Source organism: Schistocerca cancellata, chromosome 6 (genome assembly GCF_023864275.1).
Source record: "Schistocerca cancellata isolate TAMUIC-IGC-003103 chromosome 6, iqSchCanc2.1, whole genome shotgun sequence".
NCBI classification, from domain to species: Eukaryota; Metazoa; Arthropoda; class Insecta; order Orthoptera; family Acrididae; genus Schistocerca; species Schistocerca cancellata.
The window spans coordinates 285,523,688-285,535,998 of record NC_064631.1 but is presented as its reverse complement, the minus strand read 5'-3'; the positions used below and the strand labels follow the sequence as shown (position 1 = coordinate 285,535,998).

The 12,311-nt window shown below is 38.7% G+C and overlaps 1 protein-coding gene across 4 annotated transcripts in view; it reads right to left on the bottom strand.

Annotated features, from left to right (window-relative positions):
* Positions 1–12,311, bottom strand: part of LOC126088526 (GATOR complex protein WDR59) — a 271,830-nt gene that overhangs the window by 165,648 nt on the left and 93,871 nt on the right. For all 4 annotated transcript variants that reach the window (XM_049906688.1, XM_049906689.1, XM_049906690.1 and 1 more), the window contains exons 8-11: positions 11,786–11,865; positions 11,622–11,703; positions 4,604–4,806; positions 4,359–4,523 (exon numbers count right to left, since the gene is read on the bottom strand). In XM_049906688.1, the coding sequence (XP_049762645.1) occupies positions 4,359–4,523; positions 4,604–4,806; positions 11,622–11,703; positions 11,786–11,865 (530 nt within the window). The remainder of the gene's footprint in view (positions 1–4,358; positions 4,524–4,603; positions 4,807–11,621; positions 11,704–11,785; positions 11,866–12,311) is intronic.

Genomic DNA, 12,311 nt, shown 5'->3' with positions numbered 1-12,311 from the left:
TTTCCATCGCTGACCTCGGTACCTACAATGTAACAGTTGGTAGGTTGTCTAATGACTGGCTCGTAGAGTAAACTTTACAGTGTGAGGCCCCTTACCAGTTGTGCCTTCAATGGTAAAAGGTTTTACAACTCCCCTGATGTTTCTACTTCACAATAAAAATTCTACCAATGGACGTGGGGCCATGTAATAGGATGAGGGGAGACAAATACAGTCTTCTAAAACTCTTCTGTATTTTGAAAATAATATCTTTGTTGATTGTGTTTCCTCAAAAAATGATTCTAAACTCATTAGTGAATGGAAATATGCAGAATAAACTAGTTGATTCATATTTAAATACATACATAGCAGTACTACATTTACATACATACTCTGCAAGACACCATCCAGTGCCTGGTGGAAGGTACCCTGTACCACTGTTATACCCTTTCCTGTTCCACTCGCAAATGAAGCATGGAAAGTGACTATCTTTACGCCTCTTGTTTTTGTGGCCTTTATTTTCTAAACAATGTTTCATGAAGAGAATATCCTCATCCCTTCAGGGATTCTCATCCAATTTCATGAAGCATCTCTGTAATGCATGTATACTGACTGAAACTACTGGTAACAAATCTACAATAATGCCTCTGAATTGCTTCAATTTCTTCCTTTAATCTGACCTCGTGGGGACCCAAGCACGTGAGCAGTACTTGAGAATGGGTTGCGTAAGTGTTATATGCAGTCTCTCTTACAGATGAGGTATACTTTTCTAGGATTCTCCCAATAAACTGAAATCGATTATTCACCGCCCTTACTACCAAACTTACACGATCATTTCATTTCATAGTGTTTTGCAATCTCATGTTTAGATATTTAATAGACGTGACAGGGTGAAGAAGCACATCATTAATACTGTATCCGAACATTACAGGATTTACTTTTTCTATTCCTTTGCATTAACTTACGATTTCCTCCATTTACAACAAGCTGCCATTCATCACATAAAAAAAACACTGAATGCTCCTACAGTCACTCAATGAAAATTTCCCGTACACTACAGTATTATCACCAAAGAGATGCAGGTTGCTGCTCAACCTATCTTTACAGAGAGCAAGGGTGGTTCTACCACACTCCCCCAGTGCCTCACTGATTCTAGGCAGAGGGTTTTTCCACTAACGTTGTGGTCTCTCTAGCCCTAAAAATTTAACATTTTACTCTTCTTGTATTTCACTGCTTCAGTAGAATATTTTTATAGTTTATGAAATTCTATGGGAAGTAATGAACACATTTGAACATCAGTCACTATATGGCGCTGGCCAGCTAACCAAAGGCTAAGTTCAAAACTTATCGTCATCAGACCAACGGACGATTACAAACACCAAACCTCAGCCCAAAGTGGAGATGTGTTAAACCTCATAACACCATCGTTGTATGGAACCAAGCGAAAAACTAGTCCCTTGTCATCCTGAAAGCTGAGAAGGCTGGAAACCCCAAAACAGACAAGAAACAGGAACAAGATTTCCAAACTAAGCCTCACAAAATGGGAGTATCCAGTACCACTTAACCCATGTAATTGTGGTGATTTTCAAACAATCAGCACATGTATTTCTGTCCCCTTTGCCCAATCTAGTGCACCCTACACGGCCTCATGTCAGAAACTCTTCAAACAATTGATGTTGCTTGTCTATGAGTGAAACTAGGCTATACTTTCGGATACGTTGGAACATTATGGGATTTGGGGAAAAGCTCAACAATGGTTCACTTCATATCTGGACTGTAGGAAGCAGAAGGTTCTCCTCCAGTGTCACCAAACAGAGAAGAGTTTTGAATCTGACTGAGGTATGTAAAGTATGGGGTTCCAAAGTTTTTTGCTCTGGGTCTGTTGTTTTTCTTGATATATGTCAATGATGTGCTACTAGATGTGACAGACGACTCATATTTTTTTATCTTTGTAGATGACATCAACATTATTGTGAAAGATATGGAACATAATACAAATGATGCAGCCACCAGGTAGTGGCTTTCAGAACACATATTGATGTCTAACTCCAACAAAATTTAATGGATACAGTTTCTGACATGAAGCTTTAGTAAAGGTGGAATTTTGTTGTATGGTGATCAGTCAGTCAGTGAAGAAGAGCATTTTAAATTCTTAAGGCTTTCTTGGAAGCAGCACGTTCAACGTTGTGTGCAGAAAGTGCATGCTATTTTCCTTGTAAGAATGATCTCCAGTGTCCTTAGCACTCAAAGGCAAAGTGTTCTTTACCTGCTTATTTTCAGTCTATTATCTCTTATGGTGTTATGTTCTGGGGCAGCTAAGACTATTCTTAGAAAAACAGAGAGAGAGAGAGAGAGAGAGAGAGAGAGAGAGAGAGAGAGAGAGAGAGAGAGACAGACAGAAAATAATAAAAAAAAAGGGCAGGCACATGGATCTGTGGTACCAGTTGAGTTCACAAACTTTGTGTTGTGCTGCATAGCTGTTAGCATCACTGGCTGGTGAGCTGTTGCTCGCCAGCTCAAACTCAACCACCAGCAATTACTGGTAATGAAGTATTTATCATTTCTGGATGGTGGCACAGTGATTAGTGTTGTTGGCTGGTGTGCTGTGGGTCACCAGTTCAAACCCGACCACTAGCAATTATTTTTTATTTAGCATTTGTCATTTCTGTAAGGTTGTTGTACTTTATTATGTTTGCAGTTTCTGTATATTCTGGAATATTCAATATGTGTATAAAAATAATCAGTCTTTGTACAAGAATTCAGTTCCATTCAGGCTGTACATTGATGTTCATAACAAACATGACTCCGGTGATAAGTTTTGTACTTCACTGACGATCCTGCTTTCGCATTTGGGATTGACTGTGATTACAATGTGAAAACATTGGCTCATTCAGAAGAAACTGTAACATTCGTTAAGTGAACACTAAAAAGAAGAATGATGTCCACTTAGATGATACTTTCTTAAGCACTGTACAGAAAGGCATGCACTATTCAGCAGGTTTCACTTTCAATAGGCCTCCAGCAGAACAGAAAAATTTGACTGACACATCTCAAGTATTCAAATCCAAGTTGAAAGGTTTTCTTGTGGCCTACACCTTATATTCTGTACAGGAGTTCCTTTCAGTACTTGAAAACTTTTCTTCCTCATCTTCGTGTTGCTTATCTGTACACTCTCTCACATTTTTTGTGTTTAATCAAGTTTTTAGTTTACATATTTTCTAACCAGAATTCTGTAAATTATGTATTACCTCATTCCATGACCAAGCAGCTTTGGCTAACACGATCCCACAGAATCTGGTATTTAAAAAATAAATAAAAAGAGAAAGAAAGAAAGAAATACAAATAGTGTCCAATAAGTAATGCAACACTTTTTTCTGAAAGCAGGTTAGTTTTATTCAGGATTCCAGTACACCAACTTATTTCTCACTCTTTTGTCTACAAAATCCTATCTGTTCAATGCGATAGCCTTACACCGCCTTGCTAAGAGAGCTCTTATGTCCACACGTCCACAAGGTAACAATCTATTGATCGACATAAGAGCCCACGTCATGCTTTGATGCTGTTTGACAAAAAATTGTCACAATCAGTTCTGTAAATTGCAAGCAATTCTCCACAGATGGTCCTTCATTGCTCTTTATGGTCTTCTGTTGGGCAGTGAGGAATCCAGCGGGCACAAACCAATTGGTAGACAAATGTGTCCGCACTATCAATGGAGATGTCCAGTTGTGCAGTGAGGTGTTCGACTGTAATCTGCTGATCACCTCAAATGAGAGTGTCCACATGTTCCAAAATTGCAGGAGTCACTGCTGTGCACAGCCGGCTGGCACACGGGAGATCAGATAGGTTTTTGTGACCTTGATGTGATTACAACAGACGCCTCGCCCAAAAACTCACCGTACTTTCAGTCACAGTCAGGTCTCTGTAGATTTTTTTTGCAAGAGCCTATGAATATCTTAAATGCACTGTTTTTCCATCAAAAGAAACTTCATGATAGCCATCTGCTTGGAGGCTCTCTGCTTGAAGGCTATGTGTAACTTCATCATCCACTGGAATTTCATGAAACTATAGGGTCTGAGGCAGGAATATTCCACGATGTCCCACAACAAAGTCCACAATTTTTCTACCCAAATTGGGTGAGAAAAAAAAAGTGATACATTACTTGCTGAATGCCCCTTGTAATTGTACTTGTCTGACCTATTTCTATAACTTGTGCTCCCTGTTATGCTTTTTCTTTTTTGGTCTGTAATCTGATACTTTTGAACAAATAAAAAAAATGTTAAACAATTAAATTTAAACCAGACAGTATTAGAATGATCATAAACAACTGTTAACAGTTCTACACTACAAATGTACCATGATATGAGTCTGCACTATTAACTTGCCTTCAAAACTTTTGCCATGGCATTGCTGTCAAATGTTGTCCCCTGTCCAAACTGGAATGATGGAGCAGCATTATAAGGATAATTTGGGGGGAATGTTACAAGCAAAATCACAATATGTGCATTCCGGGCTGCTGTAACAGTGCACGATCGCCTACTAACATCCATCTGAAAATAACAACAATAACAATATTGTACTGAAATAAAAAACAAGAGAGAACATGAACTCAGCAAAAATGAGAACTCACAGCTTCCACGCGAACATTTGGAATATTAATGTTAAGTAACGAGAATTCTTGCTGCAATGTCTTTGGCTGAGTTGGTGAAGGATTTACTTCCCTATCAGCATCAGCGCTTTCCTCTACTGTCAGAGAATTAATTAACTCTGGAACACTATCATCATTTTCCAATGGCAGAGTCTGTAATGGATGTGTTATCACTGGGTCCATTACTGTAACAAATAAGAGGGATCAAGCACAATTACATGGTTACTGTTATACAGTCAGCAATATATTTTAAAAAACATGAGATCAAATTAAAAGCTTCGTTTGAATATCAGTAAAAGTTAAGCGACTCCTATCAAATTTAAGCTGCACAGAATTCAGGGAACAAATTGTGAAACTACGGATCCCTCCATATTTAACACTATGTTCACTTCTCTTTATTGATGACTTGCTCAAAAAATTCATATAGGTGTAGAAAATAGACTTGGAAATAAGCAATTCTGAACTAGAGGGTATAATTATAGAGGACAATCACAAGTTTATCAGTCTTCCACAATACCACCAAACCATGATTAAATAAAGAACTATTTCAATGAGTGTCTGTTCTACCCAACAGCCCCATAATTATCAATAATGCTGAAACAAGTTCAGTAGTATGTGCTATGTAAGTAATGTCCTGAGTACAGTATTAATATAGAAATGACTTAAGTCTATCTGTTTTGCACTGTTGTACTCACTGATACATAGGTAATTATCTGCTAGGGGTATGTCACACAGGAAAACTAAATATGAATTGTTGAGTTAATGTTTATTGTTGTTGTTGTGGTCTTCAGTCCTGAGACTGGTTTGATGCAGCTCTCCATGCTACTCTATCCTGTGCAAGCTTTTTCATCTCCCAGTACCTACTGCAACCTACATCCTTCTGAATCTGCTTAGTGTATTCTTGGTCTCCCTCTACAATTTTTACCCTCCACACTGCCCTCCAATACTAAATTCGTGATCCCTTGATGCCTCAGAACATGTCCTACCAACCGATCCCTTCTTCTGGTCAAGTTGTGCCACAAACTTCTCTTCTCCCCAATCCTATTCAATACTTCCTCATTAGTCATGTGATCTACCCATCTAATCTTCAGCATTCTTCTGTAGCACCACATTTCGAAAGCTTCTATTCTCTTCTTGTCCAAACTATCTATCGTCCATGTTTCACTTCCATACATGGCTGCACTCCATACAAATACTTTCAGAAATGACTTCCTGACACTTAAATCTATACTCGATGTTAACAAATTTCTCTTCTTCAGAAACGCTTTCCTTGCTATTGCCAGTCTACATTTTATATCCTCTCTACTTCGACCATCATCAGTTATTTTGCTCCTCAAATAGCAAAACTCCTTTACTACTTTAAGTGTCTCATTTCCTAATCTAATACCCTCAACATCACCCGACTTAGTTCGACTACATTCCATTATCCTCGTTTTGCTTTTGTTGATGTTCATCTTATATCCTCCCTTCAAGACACCATCCATTCTGTTCAACTGCTCTTCCAAGTCCTTTGCTGTCTCTGACAGAATTACAATGTCATCAGCGAACCTCAAAGTTTTTATTTCTTCTCCACGTATTTTAATACCTACTACGAATTTTTCTTTTGTTTCCTTTACTGCTTGCTCAATATACAGATTGAATAACATCGGGGAGAGGCTACAACCCTGTCTTACTCCCTTCTCAACAACTGCTTCCCTTTCATGTCCCTCGACTCTTATAACTGCCATCTGGTTTCTGTACAAATTGTAAATAGCCTTTCGCTCCCTGTATTTTACCCCTGCCACCTTCAGAATTTGAAAGGGAGTATTCCAGTCAACATTGTCAAAAGCTTTCTCTAAGTCTACAAATGCTAGAAACGTAGGTTTGCCTTTCCTTAACCTTTCTTCTGATATAAGTCATAAGGTCAGTATTGCCTCGCGTGTTCCAGTATTTCTACGGAATCCAAACTGATCTTCCCAGAGGTCGGCTTCTACTAGTTTTTCCATTCGTCTGTAAAGAATTTGTGTTAGTATTTTGCAGCTGTGGCTTATTAAACTGACTGTTCGGTAATTTTCACATCTGTCAACACCTGCTTTCTTTGGGACTGGAATTATTATATTCTTCTTGAAGTCTGAGGGTATTTCGCCTGTCTCGTACATCTTGCTCACCAGATGGTAGAGTTTTGTCAGGACTGGCTCTCCCAAGGCCGTCAGTAGTTCCAATGGAATGTTGTCTACTCCGGGGGCCTTGTTTCGACTCAGGTCTTTCAGTGCTCTCTCAAACTCTTCACGCAGTATCTTATCTCCCATTTCATCTTCATCTACATCCTCTTCCATTTCCATAATACTGTCCTCAAGCACATCACCCTTGTATAGACCCTCTATATACTCCTTCCACCTTTCTGCTTTCCCTTCTTTGCTTAGAACTGGGTTTCCATCTGAGCTCTTGATGTTCATACAAGTGGTTCTCTTATCTCCAAAGGTCTCTTTAATTTTCCTGTAGGCAGTATCTATCTTACCCCTGATGAGACAAGCCTCTACATCCTTACATTTGTCCTCTAGCCATGCCTGCTTAGCCATTTTGCACTTCCTGTCGATCTCATATTTGAGACGTTTGTATTCCTTTTTGCCTGCTTCATTTACTGCATTTTTATATTTTCTCCTTTCATCAATTGAATTCAATATTTCTTCTGTTACCCAAGGGTTTCTACTAGCCCTCGTCTTTTTACCTATTTGATCCTCTGCTGCCTTCACTACTTCATCCCTCAAAGCTACCCATTCTTCTTCTACTGTATTTCTTTCCCCCATTCCTGTCAATTGTTCCCTTATGCTCTCCCTGAAACCCTGTAAAACCTCTGGTTCTTTCAGTTTATCCAGGTCCCATCTCCTTAAGTTCTGACCTTTTTGCAGTTTCTTTAGTTTTAATCTACAGGTCATAACCAATATATTGTGGTCGGAGTCCACATTTGCCCCTGGAAATGTCTTACAATTTAAAACCGGGTTCCTGACTCTCTGTCTTGCCATTATGTAATATATCTGAAATGTTTCAGTGTCTACAGGCCTCTTCCACGTATACAACCTTCTTTTATGATTCTTAAACCAAGTGTTAGCTATCATTAAGTTATGCTCTGTGCAAAATTCTACCAGATGGCTTCCTCTTTCGTTTCTCTCCCCCAATCCATATTCACCCACTATGTTTCCTTCTCTCCCTTTTCCTACTCTCGAATTCCAGTCACCCATGACTATTAAATTTTCGTCACCCTTCACTACCTGAATAATTTCTTTTATCTCATCATACATTTCTTTAATTTCTTCGTCATCTGCAGAGCTAGTTGGCATATAAACTTGTACTACTGTAGCAGGTGTGGGCTTCGTATCTATCTTGGCCACAATAATGCGTTCACTATGCTGTTTGTAGTAGCTTACTCGCATTCCTATTTTCCTATTCATCATTAAACCTACTCCTGCATTACCCCTATTTGATTTTGTGTTTATAACCCTGTAGTCACCTGACCAGAAGTCTTGTTCCTCCTGCCACCGAACTTCGCTAATTCCCACTATATCTAACTTTAACCTATCCATTTCCCTTTTTAAATTTTCTAACCTACCTGCCCGATTAAGTGATCTGACATTCCACGCTCCGATCCGTAAAACGCCATTTTTCTTTCTCCTGATAACGACATCCTCTTGAGTATTCCCCACCCGGAGATCCGAATGGGGGACTATTTTACCTCCGGAATATTTTACCCAAGAGGACGCCATCATCATTTAATCATACAGTAAAGCTGCATGCCCTCGGGAAAAATTACGGCCGTAGTTTCCCCTTGCTTTCAGCCGTTCGCAGTACCAGCACAGCAAGGCCGTTTTGGTTATTGTTACAAGGCCAGATCAGTCAATCATCCAGACTGTTGCCCCTGCAACTACTGAAAAGGCTGTTGCCCCTCTTCAGGAACCACACGTTTGTCTGGCCTCTCAACAGATACCCCTCCATTGTGGTTGCACCTACGGTACGGCTATCTGTATCGCTGAGGCACGCAAGCCTCCCCACCAACGGCAAGGTCCATGGTTCATGGGGGGGTGAGTTAATGTACAAGATAGTGAATCTTGTATGTTACAGAAAATATCTTGAGTTAATGTACAATGTACAAGATTCACTAAAATTATCACCAACAACACAGAAAAAAACACATTAGATTTTTAATCAAGCAAAGGAACTGGCATGCTTTAGAAGTATGTATAACACAACTGACCATTTATATGTCATGAATGAAATTGCAGAAGGGAGAAACAAATATGAATTTCCCTTATGCTATTGATTCATAGTTCTAAGAAAGCTTCTGATGCAGTTTTAACAGATATTGAGAAACAAGGCAATGAATCAAAGTATGTTACTGTACAGAAACATATATAAACCAGTGCTAACTGATCCCATTAGACTTATTAGACTTCAGTACGTTAGTGAGAAATTCGGAAAAGATAGAGGAGCCAGGCAAGGAGGTTCCATATAATCAAAACTATTCCCAGCAGTCCTACAGCAAAGTTTACAGATTCTTAAACTGGGAAAGTGAAGGAAGATTACATGTTAATGGGATATATTGTGACCACATTTGTTTCGCTTACGACACTGTATGGTTTGCCTGAAGTACAGACACTCTTCAACAACAAATGGAACAATTTAATAGAGCAAGTTTGAAAGTAGGCCAGAAAATCAGTTATAGAAAGATTAAAATAATGTACAACCACAGCACTGTAAAAATAATAGTACAGATAAGACACATAACAAGTTAACATAGTATCATACGTAGGGTAACTGAAGGCAGTGACTGCATGGGCAGCAAAAGAAATAAACAGAAGAGTAAAGTGGCCTGGAGGGTATTCAACAAACTAAATAGAATTTCCGAACTAATTTATAATATGTCTGATAAAAGGAACTTCATAATCATTGTGTATTTCCAGTTCTGAATTATGGCACCGAAATATGAGCTATTCATGCAAATAATTAAAAAACTGAGGGGTGCACAGTGAGCAATGGAGAGAGGCATTCTCTCAATTATGAAGATAGATAGGAAAAAATGGAAGCAGATTAGGGAACAGTCTGTAGTGCAACACATAATTATAACCATAATGAAAATAAAACTGAAGTGGGTGGGACATACAGTCTGCAAAAGGATAGCAGATGGGGCTAAGGAGTTCTTTGGTGGATTCCACAAGACAAGAGTCTGAGATGTCAACTTAATGGAAGGTGGATAGACAACATTATAAACACACAAGAGTAATTATATATTATTATTATATATTCAGGGTGTTTCAAACAGGACTTAACAGCTTTAAAAATTCATATAAATTAATTTGTAGTACCTACAGAGGTGATTGTAGTGTCAATTTGTATGGAAATACATCAAGTTTAGTCTCGTGTAGTTCACTAGTTCCGAATCGCAACGTAAGGAGCACAAGCGGCAGTTGTTTTAAAGATGGCTGCCTTCCTTGGACCCAAGCGTACTAGCTGTGTGTTTTGGTTTGAAGAATCAAAGTTGGTGACAACAGTTCAGCGTAATTTCTGTAACAAGTACACTAAAAATGCTCCTAGTAGGCCTACAATTTATGAGTGGCATAAATGTTTTGTAGAAACAGGATGCTCGGTAAGACATGGGAAATCATCAAGTCATCCAAGCACGTCTGACTTCATCGTTATGCAAGTGAGACAACATTTGGTCAACAGTCCTGCGAAATTGACCCAGCGTGCATCTAACAAACTGCAAATCCCACATATGACTGTTTGGTGTGCGTTGAGAAATCATTTTCACTTGAAATCATACAGATTGACGATCGTACAAGCGGTCAAAGACACTTATAAAATTGCTTGTAAGAACTTCTATGTGGATATGTTAAATCGATTACATGAGGATGAACATTCTTGGACAAAATCATTTTTTTCTGACGAGTTGACTTTTCACTTAAGTGGCAAGGTTAACACACATAATTGTAGGATTTGGGGCAGTGAAAACCCACATCAAACACTGAAACATGTTTGTGTGATAGCCCTAAACTGAATATTTTTTTGTGCATTGAGCAAGAATAGAGTATACAGTTTCCTTTTTCCGTGAGAGAACCATCAACAGGATAGTGTACCTGGGTATGTTACAACAATTTTTGATACCACTGATTGTTGAGGATGACCAAGAATGAAATGCTTACTTCATGCAAGACAGTGCGCCACCCAACTACCTGGTTAACATCCGTGATTTTGACAGTGGCCGCTTTCCTGGTCAATGGATTGCCCATGGTGCACCAATTGCATGGCCCCCACATTCCCCAGACCTGACACCACTCTATTTTTATGGGGATTAATCAAGGCTATCATGTTTGTACCGCCTGAACTGGCTTCTCTATCTGAACTTAGAGCAAGAATTTATGCTGCCACTGAGAAAGTTACACCTGCAATGCTACAGAGAGTTTGGGAAGAAATTGACTTCCGATGGGATGTGTGCAGGATAACCAATGGAAGGCACATACAACATCTTTAGTTCAAGGTAAACTTAATGTGTTTCCCTGCAAAATAATATTAAACCCAGCTCTATGTCTCCTTTCAAAAAATGTATATGAATTTTTAAATTTGTAAAGTCTTTTTTGAAACACCCTGTATATTATTATTAAGACATATGGGAGTAATGTCCATGTGTGTAGGTGAGGACTGTAGTCACTGGAAAAGTCTAATATGTAATATATTTAGTGAGAATAATATCTTACCTGACCCATGTACTTATGCCACAGGGACACAATTACTAGTTGCAAACACTGTTTTTACCCTGTGCAAGACTGAATGAGTGCCAGTCACAAATATTGAAATAGTGTAGAAGTGACAAATAGGATGGTGAGAGTGTGTGTGAGTGTGTGTGTGTGTGTGTGTGTGTGTGTGTGTGTGTGTGTGAGAGAGAGAGAGAGAGAGAGAGAGAGAGAGAGTGACCTTGATTTGCATTACATATAATAGATCTAATGCATTTACACACTACTTTTCTTTTTACCGAGTGTGCTTGTTGCAACAGAAGTTTCCTCTGTCTGCTGAACATCCACAATTGTTTCTCCATTACTTTCACTGCCACAAAGCTGTAAATAAAAAGATAAGTTATGCCACAGTAAAAAAAGTGTGTTAAAATTTCACGAGATTCGTTGATATACTTTAGTGTACCTTCTGAAGAAAATATTCAATCCTCCATATCCTTAGGCTCTGATCTTTTGACCAAGTGATTAACTCATAATCTGATCCACCTGTCAGGAAAAAAGGAACACAAAGTAATGTCCAATTATATAAATAAAACTGTAAAAATGCATCAATATAGCTTCTGTCAATAAATGACACTACTAAGTTCATATACTGACATATGCAAGTATAGAAACTGAATGCACAGCATACTCCCACTATAAATACAGTAATTTGGGGAAAAAATGACATACAGGCAGAGAGAATAAAGTGACTCACTTGAGTTATTTTTATATTTTTTGACACAATCGCATGAGTATTTCATAACATTGTTACCGGTTTCAACCAGGCAGAGGTCACCTTCAGACTAAAGGCTTCCCTTTCCTCCATCCTGTCACCCCCTCCCAGTTCACATACTTACATTCTACAAGAACTTTCCCACAACATTTTTAACTTACATACAAATGAACATACAAGTATAAACCTACATATACCATTAACAAAAGTGTTTCCT